This window comes from Phascolarctos cinereus, unplaced genomic scaffold (assembly GCF_003287225.1).
Source record: "Phascolarctos cinereus isolate Bilbo 61053 unplaced genomic scaffold, phaCin_HiC Scaffold_4;HRSCAF=312, whole genome shotgun sequence".
NCBI classification, from domain to species: domain Eukaryota; kingdom Metazoa; phylum Chordata; class Mammalia; order Diprotodontia; family Phascolarctidae; genus Phascolarctos; species Phascolarctos cinereus.
Window position 1 is genome coordinate 700,059,123 of NW_027555847.1, and position 24,191 is coordinate 700,083,313.

General features: G+C 44.4%; 1 protein-coding gene across 1 annotated transcript in view; it reads left to right on the forward strand.

Moving 5' to 3' along the window:
• Positions 1-968: 968 nt before the first annotated feature.
• The window catches only part of MAPKAPK5 (MAPK activated protein kinase 5), a 53,250-nt gene continuing 30,027 nt past the window's right edge, over positions 969-24,191 (forward strand). The window contains 5 exon segments of the mRNA XM_078154312.1: positions 969-1,291; positions 19,680-19,753; positions 21,049-21,124; positions 22,272-22,369; positions 23,645-23,753. Of these exon segments, the coding sequence (XP_078010438.1) occupies positions 1,256-1,291; positions 19,680-19,753; positions 21,049-21,124; positions 22,272-22,369; positions 23,645-23,753 (393 nt within the window). The 5' untranslated portion in view covers positions 969-1,255.

The window sequence follows — 24,191 nt, forward strand, 5'->3', positions numbered from 1 at the left end:
AATCGATCAATAATTAATTTTTTAGGCAATCGGGGTTAAGTGACTTGCCCAGGGTCACACAGCTCGTAGGTGTCAAGTGTCTGGTCTGAGGCCGCATTTGAACTCAGGTCGTCCTGATTTCGGGGCTGCTGCTCTATCCACTGGGCCACCTGGTTGCCCCTAGATATGATTTTCTGTTACAGTGTGACCTTCCATAGTCACTTAACTTCCCTTGGCCTTAATTTCCTCCTACAGTCTAGATGGTCTCTGAGGTTCCTTCCAGTTCTGGATCCAGGAAGCCCTAGATCCTCTCTCTGCTACTGTATGACCTTGCTCTGGTCATCCCTTGGGTCTCAGTTTCCTCTTCTGGAAAATGACGGACGTTCTGTCCCTTTCGGCTCTGGTCTGCCTCCACTAGCCTAGGAGCAGCAAGCCCATGTGGCTCGCACGTGCGCATTCCAGGCTCTCAGAACATTCTCTGCCAAGTTCCAGTTGCTCCGCCCCTTGCCACGCCCCTCTCCCCGCCTTGCCAGCTCTCTCTCGTGACGTCATCATCGCGGAGACCGCAGCTGTTGAAGGACCCCGGGCGGCCCGCCGGGAGGGCGGATGCTGAGGCGAGGCGGGGGCCTCTCGTGCCGGTGTCGCGCAGCCGGGCGGGTCCCGGGGGCGCCTGCTCGGCGTCCCCGCGGCTCGGGGCGGGCCCCGAAAATTCCGGCGCCGGGGCGGCGGGTGTCGGCGGGCTCGAGGCGTCGTCGGGCGGTCGCCTGGCGCGGGCTGGGGGCGGCGAGCCGGGGACGGCGGTCGGGCAGGCGGCGGGGCGGCCCGGCGCGGGTGTCCCGGCGATGTCTGGCGCTGAGGCGGCGGCGGCGGCGGCGGGATCGAGAGCAGAAGCGGGAGCCCGAGCCGGAGCGGGATCGCGGCGGCGGCGGTGGCGGCGGCGGCCCCGGCGGCGGCGGCGGCTCCGCGGCGGGAGCTGGCGGCCGCGGCGGGCCTGAGCGGCGGCGGCGGCGGCGGCACGAGCGCTGGCGGCGGGGCCTCGGCCCCTCTCCTCGCTCCGCCCCCGGAGTCCGGGGATGAGGCGGGGAGGCAGCGGCGCCGGCGGCAGCAGCAGCAGCAGCAGCAGCAGCAGCAGCACCACCACCGAGGGGCGCCCCCGCCCGCCGCCGGCCTAGCGCCCCTGGGATCCCCGGCCCCGCTGCCCCCGAGCCCTCCGTCCCCTCCGGGGGGCCGGGGCCGCCCGCGCCGCGTCCGGGCCGCGGGCACCGCGCCGAGGAGCATGTCCGCCGACACGGAGATGGAGAAGAGCATCAAGGTAGGTGGGGGGAGCGCACCCCACCCGGGAAAGGAGGAGGGGGCGCCTCGGCCCCTCCCCTCCCTCCAGACGGGCGAGGCCGGTGTCGGCCCCTGGGGAGAGGGAGCTGGGATTGGGTCTGACTTGGCATACCGTAGGCGCCTAATGAGTGCTTACTGACCGACCCACGTTTTTCCTCTCACGTGAGTCAGAAGTTAGTTTGGGGCGCCACTATAGCCTTCTCTAGCCTCAGTTTCCCCCTCTGTGAATAGTAATAGTACCTGCCTCATTGTGAAGTTCAAATGAGCTGTTGGGAACAGGCCAGTGTCAGCAGCTGGGAAAGGGGAGCGGGAGCTAATAACAATAATATAATACCAGTAATAATGACAATGGTAACAGTAGCTGGCATTTAGATATCTCTTTGAGCACTTTACAAATATTAATCTTATGTAATCCTCACAAACCATTCTAGGGGTCAAGTGCTATTATAATTTCCATTTTACAGATTGGGAGACTGAGGCAGGCAGACTTGGCCCATGATCTCACAGGCCATGTCTGAGGTCACATTTGAACTCGGGTCTTCCTGGCTCCAGGTCCAGCCAGGCTGTCTACTGAGACATCCAGCTGTTAGAGTCAGAAGACCAGTCTTTTGATATTAACTAGCTGTGAGACTCTGCCTCTGGGGGCCTCAGTTTCCTCTTTCTGTGAAATGGAGATGCTGCTGCTGCTGCTAACACTAACTGGAGTATCCTCCTTGAAAGACTGTCAAAGAAAGTAATTCGGGAGAAGCTCTTTGATGGGATTCCTCTGGGCCAACCTCTTGGGATCCAATGAGATTATGCTGAGGAAGGGCTTTTATACACTTTAACTGGAGGCTGGGGTGACCCTGGATCACACAGGTTTTTCAATCTCCCTGAGCCTCAGTTTCCTCTTCTGTGAAATGTGAGGCTTGAGGGTGGCATGTGGGAGGGGTCACAGGGTGGTGATGAGACATCTGGCAGTGGAGGGATGCATGTCACCTAGCCAGAGGACTTGGCTTCACCTCCCTCCTGACATTGACTAGCTGTGTGACCCTGAGGGAGTCATTGTATCCTCCCAGAGCCTCACTTTCCTCCTCTGTGAAATGGGAATAATAATAGTACCTACATCATAGGGTTGTTGTGAGGCTCCATGAGATAAAATTCATTTAGGAAACTGTAATATGTGTTAGGACATCCTCTTATGTGGGTTAGAGTTCCATAACTCCACAGCTGGAAAGAAAGGGACCTCCCTTAGCGTCACCCCTGCAGAAAGTTAGGCTCAGGTGCACACTAGCCACCAAGTGTTTTGCAAACTTTCATGTTATGTAAATGCCAGCTATCATTACTTTTACCATCTCAGTGGGAGGACAAGGGGCCTAGAAAGGTAACCCCAGTTTCCTCCAGTTTGTCTAGAAGAAGGCTGTCAGTCAGGCTGACCGTCCAGAAGGCTCCCTAGTACTTGAGAGTCAGGGCCAGGGTGCTGACCTTGGATTAGAAAGGTTTGGGTTGAAATTCCTTTTTTTTTTTTTAATAAGAGAGAGTCCTTGTGCATGTTTTATCCAACAGTGTAAGGCAGTGTGGTGTTTGTGAGTGGAGTGCTGGACTTGGTATAGGGAAGATAGCTTCTGATAATAGCTGTGGGAGTTTCCTTATGTGTCAAATGGTGATAATACTTCCTTATCACACAGGGTTGTTAGGAGGTTCAAATGAGAAAAGATATGGGAAGCATTTAGAGATCTTCTAGTCTGACTTCTTTTAACACCTGAGGAAATTAAGGTCCTTGCAGGGGAAAGAGTTTATCCAAGGAAATAAGGATAGTAAGCAAAAAGAACCAAGATTTAAGCCCAGGTCTCCTGACTCCAAATTTAGTGCCTCCCATTCACCTCTGTCCTCCTACTCACAATGCCATACCTCAGTCCTTCCCTTCTTTCTCCTGCTCAAGGCTGGGCATGTGAGTATGTTTCTCCAGGATAGACTGTTTTCTTTCTGGTTTACAAATCTGCCTTTCTTGCCGCCACTCTGGGAGGTTGCAGCTTCATAGAATTTAAACTGGAAAGAGTCTTAGAGACTATCTAGTTCAAGGCTCTAATTTTGTAGAGGGATAAACCGAGGCATCAGGTGGGCAGGATGTTTGCCCAAAGTTTATTTGGAGTGGAAGGGCTTAGACACCATCTAGTCCATCCCTCTTCTTTTACAGAGAAGGAGTCAGGCTTCAGGGGGTTAAGTAATTCCTCTAAAGTCTTGACAGGTGGCGAGGAGCAGAGTGGAGTTTGTGACCTCAGGATTTTCCACTCCACCACGCTTTAGGGTAGTTGTTTGGAATCATCTTAATCGATGTGGAAGCTGAAAGCCATCCTGGCTGTGGTCCCAGACTAATTCAGGGCAGAGCTGAGGATTTCTGAGGCTCAGTTCAGAGGTCTCTGTCTTGTACCCACTGCTTCTGCCCCAGCACCCTCCACCATCCCTTCTGCTTCCACCAGGCCCTGGTGAGTAGCCCTCCCCCCTTCTCTGTCCCTCTTTGCTCCAGCATCTGGTACTGTCTGGAGGGAGTGACATTCTCTGGGTGTCTTGCCTCCCACTCTTACTTTGTCGCTTCTTTCTCCCCCTTCCACTAGTGTAACAAAAAACAACAACCCCAAACCCTTCCTGGAAAAACATGTTGTTACTGTGCATGATCAGATAAAATTTCAGGTTCTTACATGACTATTGGATCAAGCAGGGAAGTGTCTTGTATGACTATGGCTTATTTCTCTTGAAACTGTCTACATGTGTCTTTCTGGAAGTGGGTCCCAGGGAAGGCATTTACTTTGGGGTTTTTAGGGAGCATTTTGGTTGCTTTTTGTTGACTTTAGATCCTTTGAAGCATTTCTTTCCAAAGGGAATCCTGCTGTGCAGAGCAGAGACAGTGGGAGGTGATGAATTTGAGCACCCACCTTGGAGTTCACAGTCGGGACTTCAGTCCTTGCCTCTGATGGTGTCCTCGCTCCCTGCACGGCTCTGAGCTTCATCTGGAAAGGGAATGGACATAATAATAGGATTTCCCTTTCGAGATAGGAAATGGGCTTCTGAAAACTGCTTCCGAAAGTGCTTGGTTTGAGCTCCAGAGCTTTGCAGGTTCCCCTGTTGCTTTAATTTGTTTAAAAAGAACGAAGAGTGCTTGCTGACATTGCTTCCTTTACTAGAGGAGAGACAAATAAACTGGGATTTTTTAAAAGGCCCGTAATAAAATGAGTTTTCTAAAGCCCATTTTTCCCCCTTCCTGTTTTGGCTTCTTTTTCTTTCACTCTTCAGTGCTCAGCACAGTGCCTGGCACTCAGGAAGCAATTCAGTGCTTGTTGATGAATTTTTTTCCTTTTAAAATGAAACAAGCCAAATTGTTTTTGACATGTCTGAAGGTTATTTTGATGGATGTGTGTCTAGGAATTATGAAGGGTTAATTATGCAAAGCAGAAGCAAACTAGAAGCTGTCATGCCACTTGTGGTGAAAAGGTTGATATACATCATTTGTTCCTGATGTCTTGTAAACCAAAGCTTTTGATCTGTCAGTGACAGGTCCAAAGTATTTTATTCTTCTTTGGTGTTTCCCTGGCACAGGCTTCCTTTGGCAGCTTAGACTTCCTTCTGGGTATGAACCCTGGAAGGTTGTCTTCCAGTGGTGACTAAGTTCAGTACTTGTATCAGTTTAATTCTGATGTATTTTCTAGACAGTGACATGGGGTTCAGCACCAGGCAGGGGGCTTTTGTCATAGGCAGCCCTAAGGTGAGGAGACTTCCATTACCAGTGTAGGTCAACACCTCTGCACCTCGAGTCTCGGAGGCACAGAAAGGTTCAGTGGTCGGGCCAGGGTGACTCACGTTACCGGTACGGGTCAAAGGCAGAACTTGAACCCAGGTTTTCAGGCTGCTTTTTATCTATTAAGCCATGTCACCTCTCTTAGACGACATGTACTGGAGACTACTTGGTGTAGTAGGAGTGCCAGCTTTTCAAGGAAGCTTGGGAAGCAGTTTAAATACTAAGGAAGACCTATGCCTTTAAAAACATAAAGGTTTAAAATTTATTTTCTGCTTCGTTGTATCTGACTCTCCTTCTTTTGGGATTGGAAATTTTTTTTTAGATGGAGACTGAATTATATGCTATTGTGAAGATGACCCAAAGGGAAGAAATTTCATGTACACTTAAAAGCCTCATAGCCTATAGTTTTCATATATGTAAACAGGGCCTGTAGTTTAGAAAGTCAGAATTTTCAACTCGGGGAAAATTAACTTTTTTTTGAGCACAGCCCAAACTAATTTTCTAATCTCCCTCCATGTTTTGCAGCTTTCCTTGATTAACAACTTTTTAATAGTTATATACAATTTGTTGGTACAAAATAGAATTGTCTGTTAGGCATTGCCTTGCAAGTGTTAGCCCACAGCACAAGCTAGCACAGGCCTTGAAACCTGAAGACCCAAGTTTGACCCTGCCTGGCTCTATGGAGCAGTCAAGTCACAGCTCTTTTCTGAGCCTTTGTTTTTCTCATCAATGAAATGGGAATGAGACCATCTGGGTTACCTAGACCTTAAAGCTCTGTAGAAATAAATGTGTTGTTAGGGATTAATGGAGGTAAGATTCTCTGATGGATATCTCTTGCAGTAACCGCCAATTCCTAGTTCTTTGCTTTTTGGAAAAGTTAACATCACTCCCGTAAAACTTGGCTCTGTAACGTCTTGGTGCATTCATTTATTTGTGGTGTTGGCAGCATTGGTGCTGTTCAGGCTGAAGGGCCACAGTTTAGGAAGCATGGGGATGAACTGGAGACGGTCAAGAAAAGAAGTAGTAATGGGAAAGGCCTGGAGACCGTCACCTGAGGAGTGGGGCTGTTTGCCCTGGAGGTGAAAGGACTGGAAGAGCCAGCAGTTGTCTTCAAGGGATAGCCACGGAAAAAGGACTTGTTTTTGCTTGGTGCCAGGAATCAGAAGTAGGAACGGCAGATGTAAGAAGCCAAGGCACACTCGACATCGGGTGAATTTACCCAGCAATAGAACTATCTAGGCCGGGCTGCCATGGGAGGTACACTGGACATCCTTGAGCTGGGCTGGATGACCGGTTTTTGGCTCTTTCCAAATGAGAGTTTGTGCATGGAAATGGTTTGGAGTCGACCATCTTTGGGGGTCCTTTCAAAGCTGACCTTTTTTCAATACAAAGGGAGGCCATGAGACCTTAAGATAGGTTACATAGGTGTTAGGATAAATGTGTAGCAGAGGTGGACTTTGAACTCAGGGTGTAGGAGTCCAGATCCAAAACTTGTCCGCTGGACCACTTTGGCCTTTGTGGTGATGCAGGCCTGTGCCGTCTGAGGGCCCTTGGAGGACTGAAGGGGCTTGAAAGGACTGGGCGAGGCTCGCTTGGAGAAGAGAAGATGAAGGGAGAGCTCATAGCACAGTACTTGGCACATGGTGGGTACCTAATATTAAGTGCCTGTTGACCTGCACTCTAGTGGAGAGAATCTTAGACCTCTGATCTCTCCTTCCTCTGAGTTCTTTTAGTTCTTCACATCATCCATGTAACCTTTGCTCCGTTTTCCCTTCATCATACTCAATTCTAGTGCCTTTGCTGTGTCTTCTTGACTAGACTGGAAACTACGTTTATTCTTCCCCATTTCCTAGCATTCTGTTTCACACCTAGTAGGTGCTCAGTAAATATTTTTAAAATGAGAACATTATTTGCTTGAATTGATTAGCTTTGCAGTCTCAGGAGTCCTGACCAGGTCTATTTTAGATGTCGGTGCTTTGACCCTTCCTTTAAACAGCTTGGTTGTCCTCACTGAGTGTGGGATTTTCCATATTGGTGTTGAAGTTAGTGCCGATATGGTGGGTACAGCCCACGCTGTGGGCCAGAGCTGAACTCAGGTGATTGTCCACCCTCAGCTCGTGGTGTGAATGCAGTGGGGTGAGGGGCTGAGGAGCACGCCCCGGGGAGCCTTTATAGGCTTAATGGAGAGCTAAGCGATTTAGGCAGGTTTGGATGGGCTGGGAGAGTACATTGTATGAGGGAGAGCAGAGATCCATCAGAGTGTTTGTTTTATGAAGCATCTAAGTAGATCATATGTCATAATAAACTTAAAATTGATATACAATGGAAATATTAGTGATCACATTATAAAAAATGAGAAGAAAACCAGAACCAGAATTTTTCACAGTTATGGCTAGGGGGTGAATTATTAGCCAATAAAAGTATGAGAGAGGTGATTACAAAAACAAAATGATAATTTTCAATACATGACATTGAAAAGCTTGTGTGCGAACAAAATTAATGCAGCTGGGATAAGAAAGCAAGTGGTCAGCTGGGAAAAGAACGTTATTTCAAAAACTGATGGTGAGGATCTGATATCTAAGCTATCTAGATGACTGACAAGAATATATGGCCTAAAGCCTTTCTCCGATAGACAGTAGTCATAGGATATGAATCAACCATTCTTACCAGAAGAATTTCAAATTGTGAACAGCTATAGGAATGATGCTTCAAGTCACCAATAAGAGAAATGTAATTAAAAACAACCAAGAGATTTGCTTTACTCTGAGCAAGTTGGCAAAAATGACAGGAATGGGAATAGTCATCATTAGAGGTGTTGTGGAATGGACACACTAAGGCATTTTTGGTGGGCTTGTGAGTTGGACCAGCCATTCTGCAAAGCAATTTGGAATTATGTGAAGAAAGTGATTTAAAATGTTTATGCCCTTTGGCCCAGAAATTCCACTGCTAGCCATGTACCTCAGGGAGGTCACTCACAAAATGAACGGCCCCGTATGCACTAAAATATTTATAGCATAGCCAAGAACTAGAAACAGAGTAGATGCTGGTGAATGGGGGAAAGCCTAAGCAGATTGCAAGACAAGAATGTGATGGAATATTATCGTATTCTCAGAAGTGATGAATATAATCACTCTAGAGAAGCATGGGAAGCCATATGAATTGATGCAAAATGAAGTAAGCAGAGTCTAGAGAATAATATATATAGTGACCATAACAATATAAGAACAGCCATAACACGGCAATTGAAATGGAATGTGGCCAAAGCGTAATGACTAAGTGAGGTCACAGAGAAGAGGTATGTGAAGGCATTGCCCCTCCTTGTGTTCAGAGGCCAAGGATTATGGGTGTGGGACACTGAATATAATGTCAGGCCTTTTCAGTATGTGGGTTAGCTGGACTAAATTGTTTTTTCCTTTTTGAAAATTCTTTGTTACTCTGGCCCAGGGCGGGGGGGGGGGCAGGAGGAGAGGGAGGACATGGTGGGAGATAACAGTGAGTTAAAAACAAAATATATAATAAAATTTGAGAAAAGAAGAAAAAAACCAAAGTCCCTGGTACGTGGTAGTGATTAAATAAATGCTTAATAGTCCCTCAGGGCCACCATAGGCAGAAATGATAGGAACTTTATAGTAAAGATCTCCAGGGAAATATTCCATGATCTACTTTGTAGTCAGGTGGTCTCATCTTCACCCCCCAACTTTCACCTCTTTAGAAGGTTCTTATTTTTGTCTAGGGCACAACCATCCTCCCAGTTACTCAGGTTCACACCCAGGGAGTCATCCTCAGCTTCCTTGCCCTTGAGGTCCCCCCACCCCAATCCAATAAACTGCCAAATTGTTGCCAAGTATTTTGCCAAATACAGAGCTAGAATTTCCTTTCCACTCCTCTGCGGGAGGGCTCCCCATCTCTTTCCCCAAATGGCCACTGCTTGTATTCAGGCCCTCATTACCTCCCACCTGGATGGGTACAGTAGCCTTCTACTTAGAGTCCTTGCTTCAAATCTTTCCCCACTCCGATCAATCCTGCACAAAGCTGAAAAAATGATATTTCTAAAACCCTTCTGATCATGTCGTTCCCTCAAGCCACGTACTTGCTCTGACTGCCTACCTGTTACCTCTATGGTTAGTCAGTCAGGTAGTTATCAAATGACTGCTGTGTGCCAGGCACTGTGCTGAATGCTGGGGATACAGGTGCCAGAGTGAAATAGCCCCTCCCTTGAAGGAGCTCACTTGTGGAGGTAGAATATGACAGTATGCATGTACATACACACCAGGTAAACTGGAGGTGGGGGAAGGCAGGGTCTAGCATCCGAGGGGACCAGGAAAGATGCCATCCAGAAGGATGGCTCAAAAGGCAGTGGACAGAGTGCTGGGCCTGGAGTCAAGAAGACCTGACTTCAAATCCAGCCTCAGATACCTACTAGCTATGTGACCATTGGCCAGGTTCTTAACCTGGTTGCCTTAGTCTCCTCATCTATTGATGACACTCTCCAGAGTTGTTGTGAGGATATAATAAGATAATATTTGCAAAGAGCTTTGCAGACCTTGAATTGCCATGTAAATGCTAACTATTTTCATTGGCTGTTATTGTTATTATTATTATTGAGCTGAATCTTGAGGGAAACCAGGGAATATAAGAGACAAGAGGTGAGGAAGGATTGTCTTCCAGGTGAGGAGGACAGCCAGTTCAAAGGCACAGAAATGGGAGATAAAGTGTGATGTGTTGGGAATGGCGATGAAGGGAGTGTGGTTGAAATGTTCAGACTCGTGCTTTAGGAAAATCGCTGAGGCCGGTATGCCACTTAGGAGGTTATTGAGATCAGGGCTTAAAACAGGGCGCTGGCTATGAGTGGCAAGGCCCCGGGTGAGAGGTGTCATGGGATAGGAACGACAAGATTCGGCAGTAGTTTGAATACGTGGGCCGGATGAGAGCGAGAAGTCGAAGATGGCCTGGGAGGATCAAGTACAATTTCTGTGTTTGACACTGGGAGTCTCTTCCCAGTCTGACCCCGGCCTTCTCAAGGTTCCTGTTAACGTCACTCCAGCCCAGCCAAACTGGTGATTTTGCTCTTCCTCACACGTGATGCTCCCCCTCTCATTTCCATGCTTTGGGTACATGCTGTCTGTGCCTAGAATGTAAGCCCTTCAGACTTCTTCCCCTCAGAGTCCTTCGTTTTCTTCACAGTTTAGCTTGAGGGGCACTTTTTTCTTCGTCAGAACTTTTTTGATTTCTTCAGCTCGTTCTTCCCTAGCAAATCACCTTAGGTTTGCCTGTTTTCTCCCTCAATAAAAGGTAAGCTCTTTGAGCTCAGGGCATGTCATTTTGCTTTCTATTCCACATATACAGGAATAAAATCGGAATAAAGTAGGGCCTTGTTGGTTGACCAGTATTGCTCCTCTAGGCAGGAAGGTCTGGTGGCTCCATACAGGACCAAATGTGAATTTCTGTTGGCATCCAAAGACCTTCACAGCCAAGTTCAACCATTCACATTTTCCTTGGTAAACTTAGTACTACTGTTTACAGTCTTTCTTTCCACTGCACCTTTGGTCCTTGTCTGTTTGAAGGGTACTTCAACATACATGTTCATGTTTCCTCAAGTACCCCAGTGTCCAAGGTCCTCAATCTACTCGAGAGCTGTGACCTCTTCTGCGCTACCTCAGCTACACACAGGGGTGGTCATACTCTTAATCTTGTTATCTCCCACCAGTGTTCCAAAATTCTATTTTTCATATTCTATGTGACCTCTGCCTTACGTTCCCTAAAGCTATTGATTGTCCTCACTGTGACTTTCAATTCCTTTACCTCTCAGTACTCTGCTAGCTCTGTATTGTACTGACCATATTCTCCTCCCTCTTGTCTTGACTGCTGGGGTCAGGTCAACAGTTCAACTCTATACTGTCTTCTAATCTTTATTCCCTTGTCCTAGTCACCAGTCCTGCCTTACCAAACCGCTGTCCTAGATGATCTCTACCTCCTTTGCTCTTCATTTGCTATGGAGTGGAGCTAGAGGAAAGCACAGAGCTGTGCTGAGTGGCTCCACTACATATCTGTTATCAGACTGGTCACTTACTGCATCCAGGTGGTCCTTCTATTCCTCCTAATCAGTTTTGTATCCCACTCACCCCAATGGCTGTTCTAAACCTTTTGATTTTTTCTCAGGTCTCCTCCCCTGACTCTCTCAGCTGAGAACTTTATCTCACATTTCACTGAAAAAAATTGAGACCATTTTCTAAAAGCTACCTGTTCTGTCTTTGTCCTCTATCTCATATCCTCCTGATGTTATCTCCCACTATCTCTTCCTTCACTCTAATCTCTGATGAAGAAGAGGCCCTTCTCCTTACCAAGACCAGCTTTCCTACAAAGTCCTTTAATCCCAACCTTTCTGGTCTTTTCAGCAATTTTCACTGCTAGTATTCCTACCTTTTTTCTTATCTTCAGTCTTTCCCTGTCAGCAGACTCCTTCCCTTCTGCCTGTAGATAGGCCCATGTCTCTGTTATCCTTAAAAACCCCTCACTTGTTCCTGCCTTCTCCACTAGCTATTGGTCTATATTTCTTCTCTCTCTAGATAAATACCATAACAATGATGGTGACAACGTGACGATAATAATAGAGATAGCAGCTAGCATTTACATAAGCACTTTAAGGTTTGCAGAACGCTTTCCAGATATTGTCTCATTTGATCCTCACAACAATCCTGGGAGGTAGGTACTACTATTTATAGATGAGGAAACTGAGTTTAAGATGGAGGTTAAATGATTTGCCCAAGGTCACAAAACAAGTAAATGTCTGAGTTAATATTTGAACTCAGGTCTTCTTAACTCCAGGTCCAGCATTCTATGCCACCTAGCTGCTTCTGGAGGAGAAAACATACCACTCAGAAATAATCAAGTGCCTCTGCTCGCTCTCCTTTCTCTTCTAAACCCTCTGTAATCTGTCTACCATCTTCGTCATTCAATGCAGCTACCCTTTCCAAAGTTACCGGTATTCCAAGTCATTCCCCAATTGACAGTGGTCAAAAGATAGGAACAGGCAGTTCTTAGATGAAGAAATTAATGCCATCTGTAGTCATATGAAAAAATGCTCTAAATCACTATTGATTAGAAAAATGAAAATCAAAAGAACTCTGAGGTACCACATCACATCTATCAGGTTGGCCAAGGTGACAAAACAGGAAAATGACAAATGTGGGAGGAGATGTGGGAAAATTGGAACACTAATGCATTGTTGGTGGAGTTGTGAACTGATCCAACCATTTTGGAGAGCAGTTTGGAACTATGCCCAAAGAGCTATAAAAATGTGTGTACCCTTTGACCCAGCAATATCAGTTCTAGGGCTGTATCCCAAAGAGATCATACAAATGGGAAAAGGACCCACATGTACCGCAATATTTATAGTAGCTCTTTCTGTGGTGGCAGAGAATTGGAAATTGAGAGCATGTCCATCAGTTGGGGAATGGCTAAACGAGTTGTGGCATATGAATGTGATGGAATACTATTGTGCTATGAGAAATGATGAGCAGGTGGATTTCAGAAAAACCTGGGAAGACTTGTATGGTCTGATGCAGAGTGAAGTGAGCAGGAAAATGTTGTACACAGTAGTAGCCATGCTGTGCAATGAGTAATGTTGATAGACTTAACCATTCTCAGCAGTGCAAAGATCTAAGACATCTCCAAAGGCCTCGTGATGGAAAATGCTGTCCACAGCCACAGAAAGAACTATGGAGTTTGAATGAAGATCGAAATGCACTATTTCTTTTTTTTGTTCGTTTGTTTCTTCTTTCTTGTGATTTTTTTCCTTTGGTTCTAATTCCTCTTTACAACATGACTGATGTAGAAATATGTTTAATAGGGATGTATGTGTAGAGCCTATGTTGGATTGCATGCCCTCTTGGGGAGGGAGACGGGAAAGGAAGGGGCGAAAAATTTAAAACCCAAAAGCATGTGGAGGTCATTGTCAAAAACTAAAAATAAATTAAAACAAAAAACCCAAAGTTACTGGTATTCTTGTTGTTGCCAGTAGAATGGCCTTTTTCCAGTTCTCATCCTTCTTGTCTTCTTTGCAGCATTTGACACTTGGTCTCATTCTCTTGGGTTCTTGCTGCTCTCTGGGTTTTTGGGACACTGCTGTCCCGTGGGTCTTGGCCTTCCTGACCTTTCTCTCTCATCCTCCTTTGCTGGATCTTCATGAAAAAAATCTCCTCACCGTACTGTTACCTCAGCTTTGAGTACTTAGCTCCTTCCGACCTCCCTCGGCCTCCTCTCCCCTTGGATTGGAGGGCTAGGGCAGAGTACCAGCCTCCTCCCAGAGCTTTCCTTTCTAGAAGGCAGCATGTGGACCTTCCAGCTCCCTCACTTTCCAGCAGCAGCTTACTTGGTTTCAGCTCCCCAGATTAAGATGCCTTGAGGCCAGCCACCCCCTAGGGCCCCACCCCTTTCCAGCTTCCTTTTGTGGCTCTCTTTCCCCATTAGATAGTAAGCTCCTTGAGGGCCAGGCCTGGCTTTTCTTTTTCTTGTTTGTATCCCCGGTGCCTTGCACAGTGCCTGGCATTTACATTATTAAACACATTGTTGGTGCTTAATAAATGGTTATTGAATTGAATTGGAAAACTCCTGACTGTGGGTATTCCCCAAGGCTCTGTGTTGGACACTCTTCTCTTTTCTTTACATGCTCTCACTTCTGTGCTGATGATGACGAAATCTGTACGTCCAGCCTTACTTTCTTCCTTGAGCCCTAGGCCCACCTCTCCAGCTGGCTGCCTGTTCAGCAGTCGTTTCAAACCCAGCATGTCCAAAACAGACTTTACCTCGAACAGTCCTCTTCTGAACTTCCCTGTCACTGTTGAGGGCACCACCTGGCATCCAGATCTTCAGCCACACATGTTGCTTTCTTGTTTCTTTCTCATTCCATCTATCCACTCATTTGCCAAATCTTATCCGTTCTGCCTTCACAGCGTCTCTCTCAGATAAACGCCCTTCTCTCCCCTCACATAGCCACTGTTCTAGTTCAGGCCCTTATCTCCCCCGACCTGGGGTACCCCAGTAGTCTTCTCATTGGCCTCCTTGCCTCAGATTTCTTCCCCGCTTTAGTCCATCATCCAGATAATTCCCAAGGTGATTTTCCAAGGCCTAGGTTTGATCTTGTAACTCACTAGTGGCTCCTGGTTCCTTCTGGCGTCAAAGACTTTTGTGTGATGTTTAAAGCTCTGAACAGCCTGGCCCTTTCCTGCATTTCCAGCCCTCAGACACATTGCTCCCCTTCGTGCTTGCTGCAGTCTGGCTATACTGGCTTACTTGCTGCTTCTCTCCCAGGATGCTCCATGCCTTTGCACTCACTAGCCTCCAGGCCTGGAATGTTCTCCTTCTTCATCTCAGCTTCCAAGCTGCCTTTAAGACTCCACCCAAAGGCCGCCTTCTATAAGAGGCTTTTCCTAGTCTTTACAGCGGCCAGAACAGCATCCCCTCTGCAGTCAGCAAAGCACACCAACATACTCAAAAAAGATGCTTTTGTAATGACTGCTCTCTGGGTCTCTTTCTTCAAGATGCCACTTAAGCATGCTTTTCTACATGAAGTCTTTCTTGATCACCAGAGCTGTTAGTGCCCTCCGTCTCAAATTGGCTATTATTAAAATAGCTAGGATTTATTTAGTGCTTTCAGGTTTGCAAGGCGCTCTGTATTTGTCTGTCATTCATCTCTCCTTCCCCTCTCTATCCCCTTCCTTCCCTTCTCCTCTCCTCATTACAACAACCCAGGGAGGTCGGTGCTATTATTATCCCCATTTTATAGATGAGGAAACTGAGGCAGACCGGTTAAGTGACTTGCACAGGGCCACATAGCTAGCGAATGGTAGAAGCTGGCTTTGAACTCCCATTTTCCTGTATTCAGATTTAGTGCTCTATCTACCGAGCCAAGGCAGTTTTTGTCTCCCTTGTTAGAATGTGATCTCCTGGGCTTAGTAGATGCCTGTTGATTGATTGACTTTGCATCTTGTACGGATGGTTATTCATTCTCCTTTACTCAAATGTAAGGTAGTTGAGTGGAAGGCCCTTTTCATTTGTGTCTTTGTATGCCTGTTACTTGGCATGTAGTTGGTGTTCATTCAGTAAATGCCTGTTGATTGATTGATTGCCAGGAAGCCTTTCTTCCTGGTAAGATCCCTTCCCACTTTTCACTTCTGGCTTTGAGTTTTGTGAGTAAACATGTCAGTTTTAATCAGTGTAACATTAGGATGTTGAACTATTTCCTCTTTGGTGTACTAGGATTTAGACTTGCCTTCAACATGGCCAGTATTCATGGAAGTATTCATAAAGCTGTACTATTTAGCCGAGAAAAACTATTTGAGAAAATGAAGGGAGGAGATCTGGGATTTGGAAAGGTCTAGAAGAAGAGCAGTTGCTTTTGCCCTTAGGTGCAAGTATAGTGTTAGGCTTTTCAGACAGCTCTTCAAAAGGAGTTTGTTTAGTGCTTTTTTGAAAATTATTACGTTTTGAAAATTAAATAACATTTTTTTGGTGAGCAGAAATCTACCTTTCCCTTTTCCTCTTTGTCGTCCCTGGAAAAAGGAAAAAAAAAACAACACCCAAACTAACAAATATGCATAGTCAGAGCAAAACAAATTCCTGCAGTGTGCATGCCCCTAAAAAGATGTCTCAGTGTTCGTCCTGGGCCCGTGACCTCTCTCCCAGGAGGTGGGGAGCTTACTTCATCGTTTGTCCTCTGGAGTGGTGGTTGTTTGTTGCAATGACTACAGTTCCCAAGACATTCAAAGTTGTCTTTATGATATGTCCAAGGCAGCTCGGGGTGCAGTGGGTAAGAAATGCTGGACCTGGAGGCAGAAAGACCTGAGTTCAAATGTAGGCCAGACACTAGCTGTGGGACGCTTTGGGTAAGTGGCTTCACAGCTCTCAGCCTCAGTTTTCTCATGTATGAAATGGGGATCATAATCGCACCTACTTCCCAGGGTGGTTATGAGAATCAAATGCGATTACACATGTACAGTGTTTTACAATCTGAAGGTGCTGTAGTATCATCACTATCATTAGAAAGCATGATCATCATTGTTATTACAGTTAATGTATACAATATTTTAACACATATGAGTCTTTTCTCTCACTTTGACCTTTTGGGGTTATAGTAATATTGCTGGGCCAAAGCTACGCACAGGTTGGTAGCTTTCTAGGCATTTCTAGGCATCCAATTGCTTTCCAGAATGGCTGGGGATACTTCATAGCTTCACCACCATCATTGCAGTAATGTCCCTGTTTTTCCTCAGCCTCTCAGCATTTGTCACTTTCCCTTTCTGTCGGCTTTGCCAATCTGAAGGGTCATAAGGTAGAACCTCAGGATTGCTTGAATTTACATTTTCTAATTATTAGTAATTAGGAGCATTTTTTCACGTGGCTATTGATAGCTTAGATTTCTTCCTCTCAAAACTTCCTGTTCATAGCCTTTGCCCATTTGTCATTTGGGAAAATTTGTTTAATTCTAGCCTCGTATTTGTGGGTCCAGTGCTTTTTCTCCTCGCTGAAACCTCTTGGAATCGCTAGCTTTTTTCAAGGCTCAGCTTAGGTGCTGTTTCCTACAAAAGACCTTTCCTAATCTCTCCGGCTGCTAGTGCTGTGCTTTCACGTGCCTTAAATTATCTTTGTTTATTCATCATCTACTTGTTCTCCCAGTACAATGAAAGCAGCTTGAAGTCAAAAGAGTTTCTCTCCACATCCCCTGATAGCATATATATGTACTCAGTAAATATTTGTAAAAATGAATGAACGGTTTTTTTTTGATCTCTCCTTGTTTTTTTTACAGATATTGGGGAGTATTTCCGTATCATTCTTTTGGTATACTGCAAGGCATGATTCTGAGCCAAGGAGATGGCTGATGACTGATAACAGCATAAGCCTCCTAATCAGTAGTGCTGTTGAGGATTTAGAAGATGTCTGTTTTTAGTTAGCACTAAGACTTTTATTTGGACTTTCTTATCTGACTTATTTATTTTGGTTAGTAGCATGTTTCCCTCTTCCACACTTTACTTTCTTTTATGTGGCATTATGTGATAAACTCTTCTTTCTTAAATTTCCAGGAACAGGTTATTACGTGGGTTCTTAACTTGTTTTTTTGTTTTGTTTTGTTTTAAATCAAGGACCCATGAATTCAGTGCCTCTACCACTTGCTTTACTCTGCAGTCTTGTTTCTTACTTCATCATTCAACTGGGATTCTCTTCAGGATTTCCAGTGATCATTTCCAGATCTACTTATCCAACTCTAATCTTTCCTGTCCTCCAGTCTCCTGCCTCTTCTGCAACTTGAATTGAATGACCTGTAGCCATCTTAAATTTAACACATCCGAAACTGAAGTCATTATCTTTTCTCCCAAAGTCTTCCTTCTTTCTCGTTTCCTTATTATTGTAGTCAGCATATTGTAGTCATCCTTATGATCATCTAGGCTCACAAGCCAGGTGTCATCTTCTACTCCTCTCTCTCTCCCCTCCCTGTCCAGTCTTTTGCCAAGCCCTGTTGATTCTACCTTTGTAATATCTCTCACTGATGCCCTCCTGTCCCTTCTGCATATATCCTGATGCAGGCACTTAAAACCTCACGTTTGGCTATTGTAATGAATGACCTTCTGGTTGATCTCCCTGCCTCAAGTCTCTCCCCAATCTGGTCCATTCTTGTCTGACTGTGTAAACTCCCTATTTTGTAAACTCTGATGGCTTCACATCACCTCCAGGATCCAATATAACATCCTTTAAGGTTCAGAGCTCTTCATAATCTATCCCTTTCCTACTTTTCCAGTCTTCTTACACCCTATGCACCCCCATGTGTTTGACAATCCAAGACACTGGACACTGAGCATTTTCACTGGCTTTTTCCCATGCTTGGAATTCACTCCCTCCTCATCTCCATCTCCTGGCTTCCTGGCTTCCTCCAAGTCTCAGCTAAAATCTCATCTTCTACAGTGCCTCATAATGCTAGTGCCTTCTCTCTATTGATTATCTCCAATTGGTCCTGATTCTATCTTGTTTGTATCTTGTTATTTGCCTGTTGTCTCCTCCATTGGACTGTGAATTCCTTGAGAACAGGGACTGTCTTTTACCTTTCTTTGTATACCCAACACTTAGCGTAGTGCCAAGCACATTGTGGACATCTAATAAAAATTTGATGACTGACTGACTTTGGCAGCCTATCAACCCCTTCTCAGAATGTTTTTAAGAACATAGAATAAAATACATAGGATGACAAAGAAAACCAATTTTATTGAAATGCAGGTATTAAAATATTTTAAAAAAGTTCACTAACCCCCAGCTTAAGAGCCCCTCTTAGCAGTTTTATAACTAAATTGAAGTATTCAAAATTTTTTTTCCCGATTACATGTAAAAACAATTTTTAACATTAATTTTTTAAAAATTTGAGTTCTCAATTCTCTCCTTGTCTCCTCATTGAGAAGGCAGGCAATTTGATATATTATACATGTACAGTTGTGTAAAATGTATAATGTATTTCCATATTAGCAAAAGAAAATGCAGATTTCCCCCCCTCCAAAAAAAAAAGCCCAAGAAAACAAAGTAAAAAAAAGTATGCTTTGCTCTGCATTCAGACTCCATCAGTTCTTTTTCTGGAGAGGCTGAATAGCATTTTTCATCACAAATCCTTTGGAATTGTCTTAGATCATTGTTTTGCTGAGAATAGCTAAGTCAAGTCACAGATGATTATCATATAATATTGCTGTCACTGTGTAGGTTGTTCTGCTGATTCTGTTCACTTTGCATCAGTTCATGTAAATCTTTCCAGGTTTTTCTGAAAGCATCTTGCTTGTCATTTCTTATAGTACAATAATATTTCATCACAATCATAGACCACAGTTTGTTCATCCGTTCCTCAATTAATGGGCATCCACTCAATTTCCAACTCTTTGCCACCACAAAAAGAGCTGCTATGAATATTTTTGTACATGTAGGTCCTTTGCCTTTTTAAAAAAATCTCTTTGGGATACAGACCTAGTACTGCTATTGCTAAGTCAAAGAGTTTGCGTAGTTTTTTGCCCTTTTGGTTCCAAATTGCTCTCCAGAATGGTCGGATCAGTTCACAGCTCCATCAGTAATAAATTAGTGTTCCAATTTTTCCACATCTTTTCCAACATTGATTATTTTCATTTTCTATCATATTAGCCAAATAGGTGTGAGATAGTACCTCAGAATTGTTTTAAATAGTGATTGAGAGCAATTGTTGAAGTTGTCTAAAAAAAAATAAACAAAAGTTATTTAGTATTGTCATTATTTTGCACGCTTTGTAGAAAGCCTTTTATCTTGGCTCTTCTTCCTTTTTGGGGGTAAACCCTATCCCAAACAAGGTGACTAAGTTTTCAGTGATTAACATTGTACATCAAGCCACTGCCAGAGGTATGTCACAGTTTTTTTTCAACTGAGACATTAAGTAAAAGGGGCATCTTTGTGATCTCAGCTGAATTATTTTATTCAGCAGACATTTATTTGATCAGATATGTATCATGTGCAAGATTCTGTGTGAGGCCTGTTCTAAATCTTAATTGAGGGACTAATTCTTTGTTTCCTCCTCCCTCTCTCCCCCTTTTTATTTTAATAGGAGACCTCCATTTTAGAAGAATACAATATTAATTGGACTCAGAAATTGGGAGCTGGAATTAGCGGTCCAGTTAGGTAAGAAACTCTATGCATTTGAATATCTGCTTTAGAAATGGATGTTAGACGTAAGCTAATAAGCTTCTGGTGTATGATTCTAGCCCCTAATCATGTCGAATAATATGTCACAATTTCTAACATTCTAGAGTTCAATCTTTAATAATTAATGTTAGGCTAGGTGATTCAATGGATAAATGGATAGAGTACTGGGCCTGAGGTCAAATATAACCATAGACACTTACTAATTTTGTGTACCTGGACAAGGTACTTAACCATCTTCAGCTTCAATTTCTTCATCTGTAAAATGGGGATAATAAATAGCACCTACCTCACAAGGTTGTTGTGAGGATAAAATGTGATGTTTTAAAGAATTTTAAAAACTTTAAAGTGCTATGAAGTATTGGAGGCTATTATTATTTGTATTATTGTCCCTTGACAAATCTGCAATACTTAGCCATTGGTTGATGCTTCTTTGTCAATGTATGGTGCGTTGGGTTTATGTGGGTATTGGCGTGGAGCAAGTGCTTTTTTTTTTTAAATAAAGAATTTTTGATTTTTGTTTTTAACATAAAAAAAAATGGATGTTAGAAGATTGCTTTTTAACTCAAATGTTGTCTTTCCACCTCTCCATCCCATTCTTTTTAGATGATAACAAGTCATTTTGTGACACAGATTCCTTGTTGATATGTGACTTGCAGTGATTGTATTAACTTAGTGCATAACAATTTTGCCATGCAAGAAATGTGGTAACACTGTCCTGATAAGGGATGTTTGGAACGTTCTTGGAGTCAGGATGTGTCCCATATGAACAATGTACAGCTGGATTTGAAAATAACTTAAAATTACCATGTAGAATGACAGCACAACTTTTTAAAAGATTTTTTTTGTACCCTTAGAAATAAAAATAAATTCCAAAGTTTCTGTATTTCACTCAAATGTGTTTTACACTGACAGAGCTTTAGAGTGGTGGTATGGGGAGTTAAGTTTATGGAGCCATGTTTGCAGAGCATTAGCTAAAAGAGCCACTTGTATGCCCTGCAGCATCTATTGTGAGAGTGTTATGTACGAGCTGGAGTTGAGGGCTGCACTGAGACAAGTCCTGGTCAGACTGTCACTGGCTTAGATAGACTTCTTTCCAGAGTCGCTGGTCCATTCTGTGTTCACTGGATAGGGAAGAATTGTTTGGCCAGTCCTTTTAGAGGAGGATAATGGCTTGGGAATGTTTATGTAGTTTATATGCAGATCTTTAGATAAAGGGCAGAGTTTTCTTTCTGATGTGATCTCTGACCACATCCCCCTCCACCCCATAACAGGGTCTGTGTGAAAAAATCTACCCAAGAACGGTTTGCACTGAAAATTCTTCTTGATCGTCCAAAAGCTCGGAATGAGGTATGATCTGTGCCTTTCCCTTTCTTTCCTTCCTTTGTTTTTTCTTTTCTCCATTTTCATTTGTAGAAATAGTTCTTTTTCCTCCTTTATTACCTTTAAGATGGACAAATATTTGGCATTTTGCCTTTCTAAAGTGACGTAAATGCACATGAGAGAATTTCATTTAGACTCAGAGAAAGCTTGGTTTGGAACTTCGCATCTGGGGCTTCACTGCTGTCTTCCTCCTTTCCTCAGCTCTCATAGTCTAAACTTTCTTGAAGGTGTTGAAGTAGTGCCAACTAGCACACAGCGGACACACACTTCCTTTGGGCACGACTCTTGAGAACAGCCTCTCAACCTTCTTTGAGTCTGTATGGTCCTTGATCTCTGAAGCATTCCTACTGGCTCTGTTGTCTGCTCACTTAGAGATTGGGTTTGGAGGCTGGGAATGGATGAATTCAGAGCTCTGTGTGTGAGTGGGGGCAGGGGAGACGTGGGGGAACCTGGAGCAGCAGGGAACAGAGGGCACATAACTCCTGAGAGTGGTGCTTCGGGGGGAATGACATTGACAGTATGTATTTGGCTTCTCAGGAGGGTTGAAATCAAGTCTATACAGTGTTGTGAGGCCCTGAATGTCTTTTTTTTTTTTCTTATTGCTTGGACTACTATCGTATGCCAAAGGAATACACAGGAATCTCTTGAATAAGAAGCAGTGATTTATTGAACTAAGTAAGGCTTTTCCCAAGGCTGATTGTTACTACTCAGTTCGTTTTTCTGTTAGCCAGTAAGGTGCAAAGTCCATCAGCCTGGGGACTTGGTTCATGGAAATTGCCCAGAAAGATCATGTGTGAGTAGCTGGGACCTTTGACCCTGCAGTTGTCAGCCTCAGCTTAGCTGCAGTGACAGCCAGGAGAGGTTTCTTTTGCATTCCCTTCCAAACCTAACTTCAGACTCCATCATTAGAGGATTTCCTTGAAGACTCAGTCTTCCCTTTTTATTCAGAAAAAAACCCTTTTGTCATTCCCAGGGGCTGGGCTTTTTTTTTTTACTGGAACACACTTCCTTCTCATTCCACTGGGCTCTTTGCACAGCCCAGGACCCTGAAAGTTTGGAAGGAAAGCATTTGCAAAACCCCCCGCATGGTAACCTCTCCTCTTTTCTCTTTAAGGTACGCCTGCACATGATGTGTGCAACGCACCCAAATATTGTGCAGATTATTGAAGTATATGCCAACAGTGTGCAGTTTCCTCACGAGTCCAGCCCAAGGTAAGGTGCCCGGGGACGATGGAACACTTGCTTCCCATTCCTCAGCTCAGTGGTGCCTAAGGTAAAATCGTGGAAGTGGACCTGGCCATAAAAAACCTGGTTACGAGAATGGAAGTTGAGCGTAAATTTCCACTTTTTGTAAAGTCAGCGTCTCATGTTGTCTAGCCCAGGTCGCCTTCCTCACCATTTGTAACAAGCAACACTACTTTATTTTGAAAATAAAGAATAATGTGGGCCTACCGTGCTTTCTTGGTGAAAGCTTTTGGAAGCCAGCTACATTTAGATAGGAAGCCTTCATATTGAGAAGAGGTGACCGAAATAGGAGAAATCTTCTTGGGGACTTTCGGGGGGGAGTGTTTGACTCTTTGCTTTTAGTGGTTCAAGTGGACCAAGGCAGTTTCTGGTTGAATCTTGTTTTTCACGGGAGAAGATCTCTGTGGTTGAGTAGCTCAGTGGTTTGGTACCAGTGAAGACAGGATTGTAGTTGGTCTGTTTCTCACCAGGCCTTTGTTCCATGACCACAGATCATACCTATCTGTAACCTCATCTTGCACATACATAATGTCATTGGGGACTAGGTGAAAAAGAGATAAACAGATTTTAATGATACAGAATCAGTAATATTACCATCACAGGCCCCCAAAAGCACATTTGGGGGTGGGGGAGAAAGGGGGGACAGTGACAGTGTTTTTCATTATCATTCTGTGGTACAGTGTTAAGATCACTTCCTCTGAATTCAGTGGACCTGGGTTCAGGTTTCAGTGATGCTTGGCTGTGTGACCTTGGGCAAGTCACGTAATCTGCTTATGTCAGCCTTAGTTTCTTCATCAGTAAAATGAGATCATTGAACTACGTGGCCTCTGATGTACCTCTAAGCACTAGAACGTTGGATCTTGGATCCCATCCAAATACCACAAAATATTTATTAAGTGCTATGCTTATAAGATCTTCCCTCATCTTCCCCCCTAGTGAAGTTAAGAGTCTGTTAAAGATATAAAAAAAGTCTTCAGGGACCTAAAAACAAATAAGTTGCTTCCATTTGAGTTTCTTAGACTGTCTTAGCTGGCCTAATGTTCTGTGGCTTTATAGGGTCTGGTTGGTAGAACCAGGGGAAGGGGAGAGAGACAGCTCACAATTGAGCTAGCAGTATTTAAAAATGGGTAAAAGGGTGGAGCACTTCCCAGGTGTGAAATGTGCATCCTTAGGTCAACAACTTGATGTCTGAGCTGTTGTTTTTTTTTTTCACTTTAACAAGAATCAAATGCTTTCAAACAGGGCTCGACTCCTAATTGTAATGGAGATGATGGAAGGGGGAGAGCTATTTCACAGAATCAGCCAGCACCGGCACTTTACAGAGAAGCAAGCCAGCCAAGTAACAAAGCAGGCAAGTGAACCCCTGCACAGCCACCCAGCTGCAAATGTGGGGCAAGAACAATTCCATGGGGGGGGGAACGGGACAAGGAAGCCCCGAGGAAAGCTTTGTTTGATCTGGCACTCTCATTGCCTGCTTTGTTATGTGATCGGGTGAGCCGTCTGGACAGGAGAGATGGGGCCTTTGTGATCTGGTGCCTTTTGGAGATCTCCTAGACTCCAGGGATCGCCACCTTGACATTGCTGTTACCTGAAGCCTGCAGCGTGACTTTAGTTATTCTGCTCACAGTGGAGGGTGATATTCTCTATAGATTGTGGCCATGGATGTCTTGCTCTTGAGACAGGGAATCTTAGTGCTGTTTCTTGGCTGTTGGGTTAAAATGCTGCTGATAATTCCTAGTGAGCTGTATGTTATCGGGGTAGATTCCAAGACATTTGTGCCTGTAAAAAT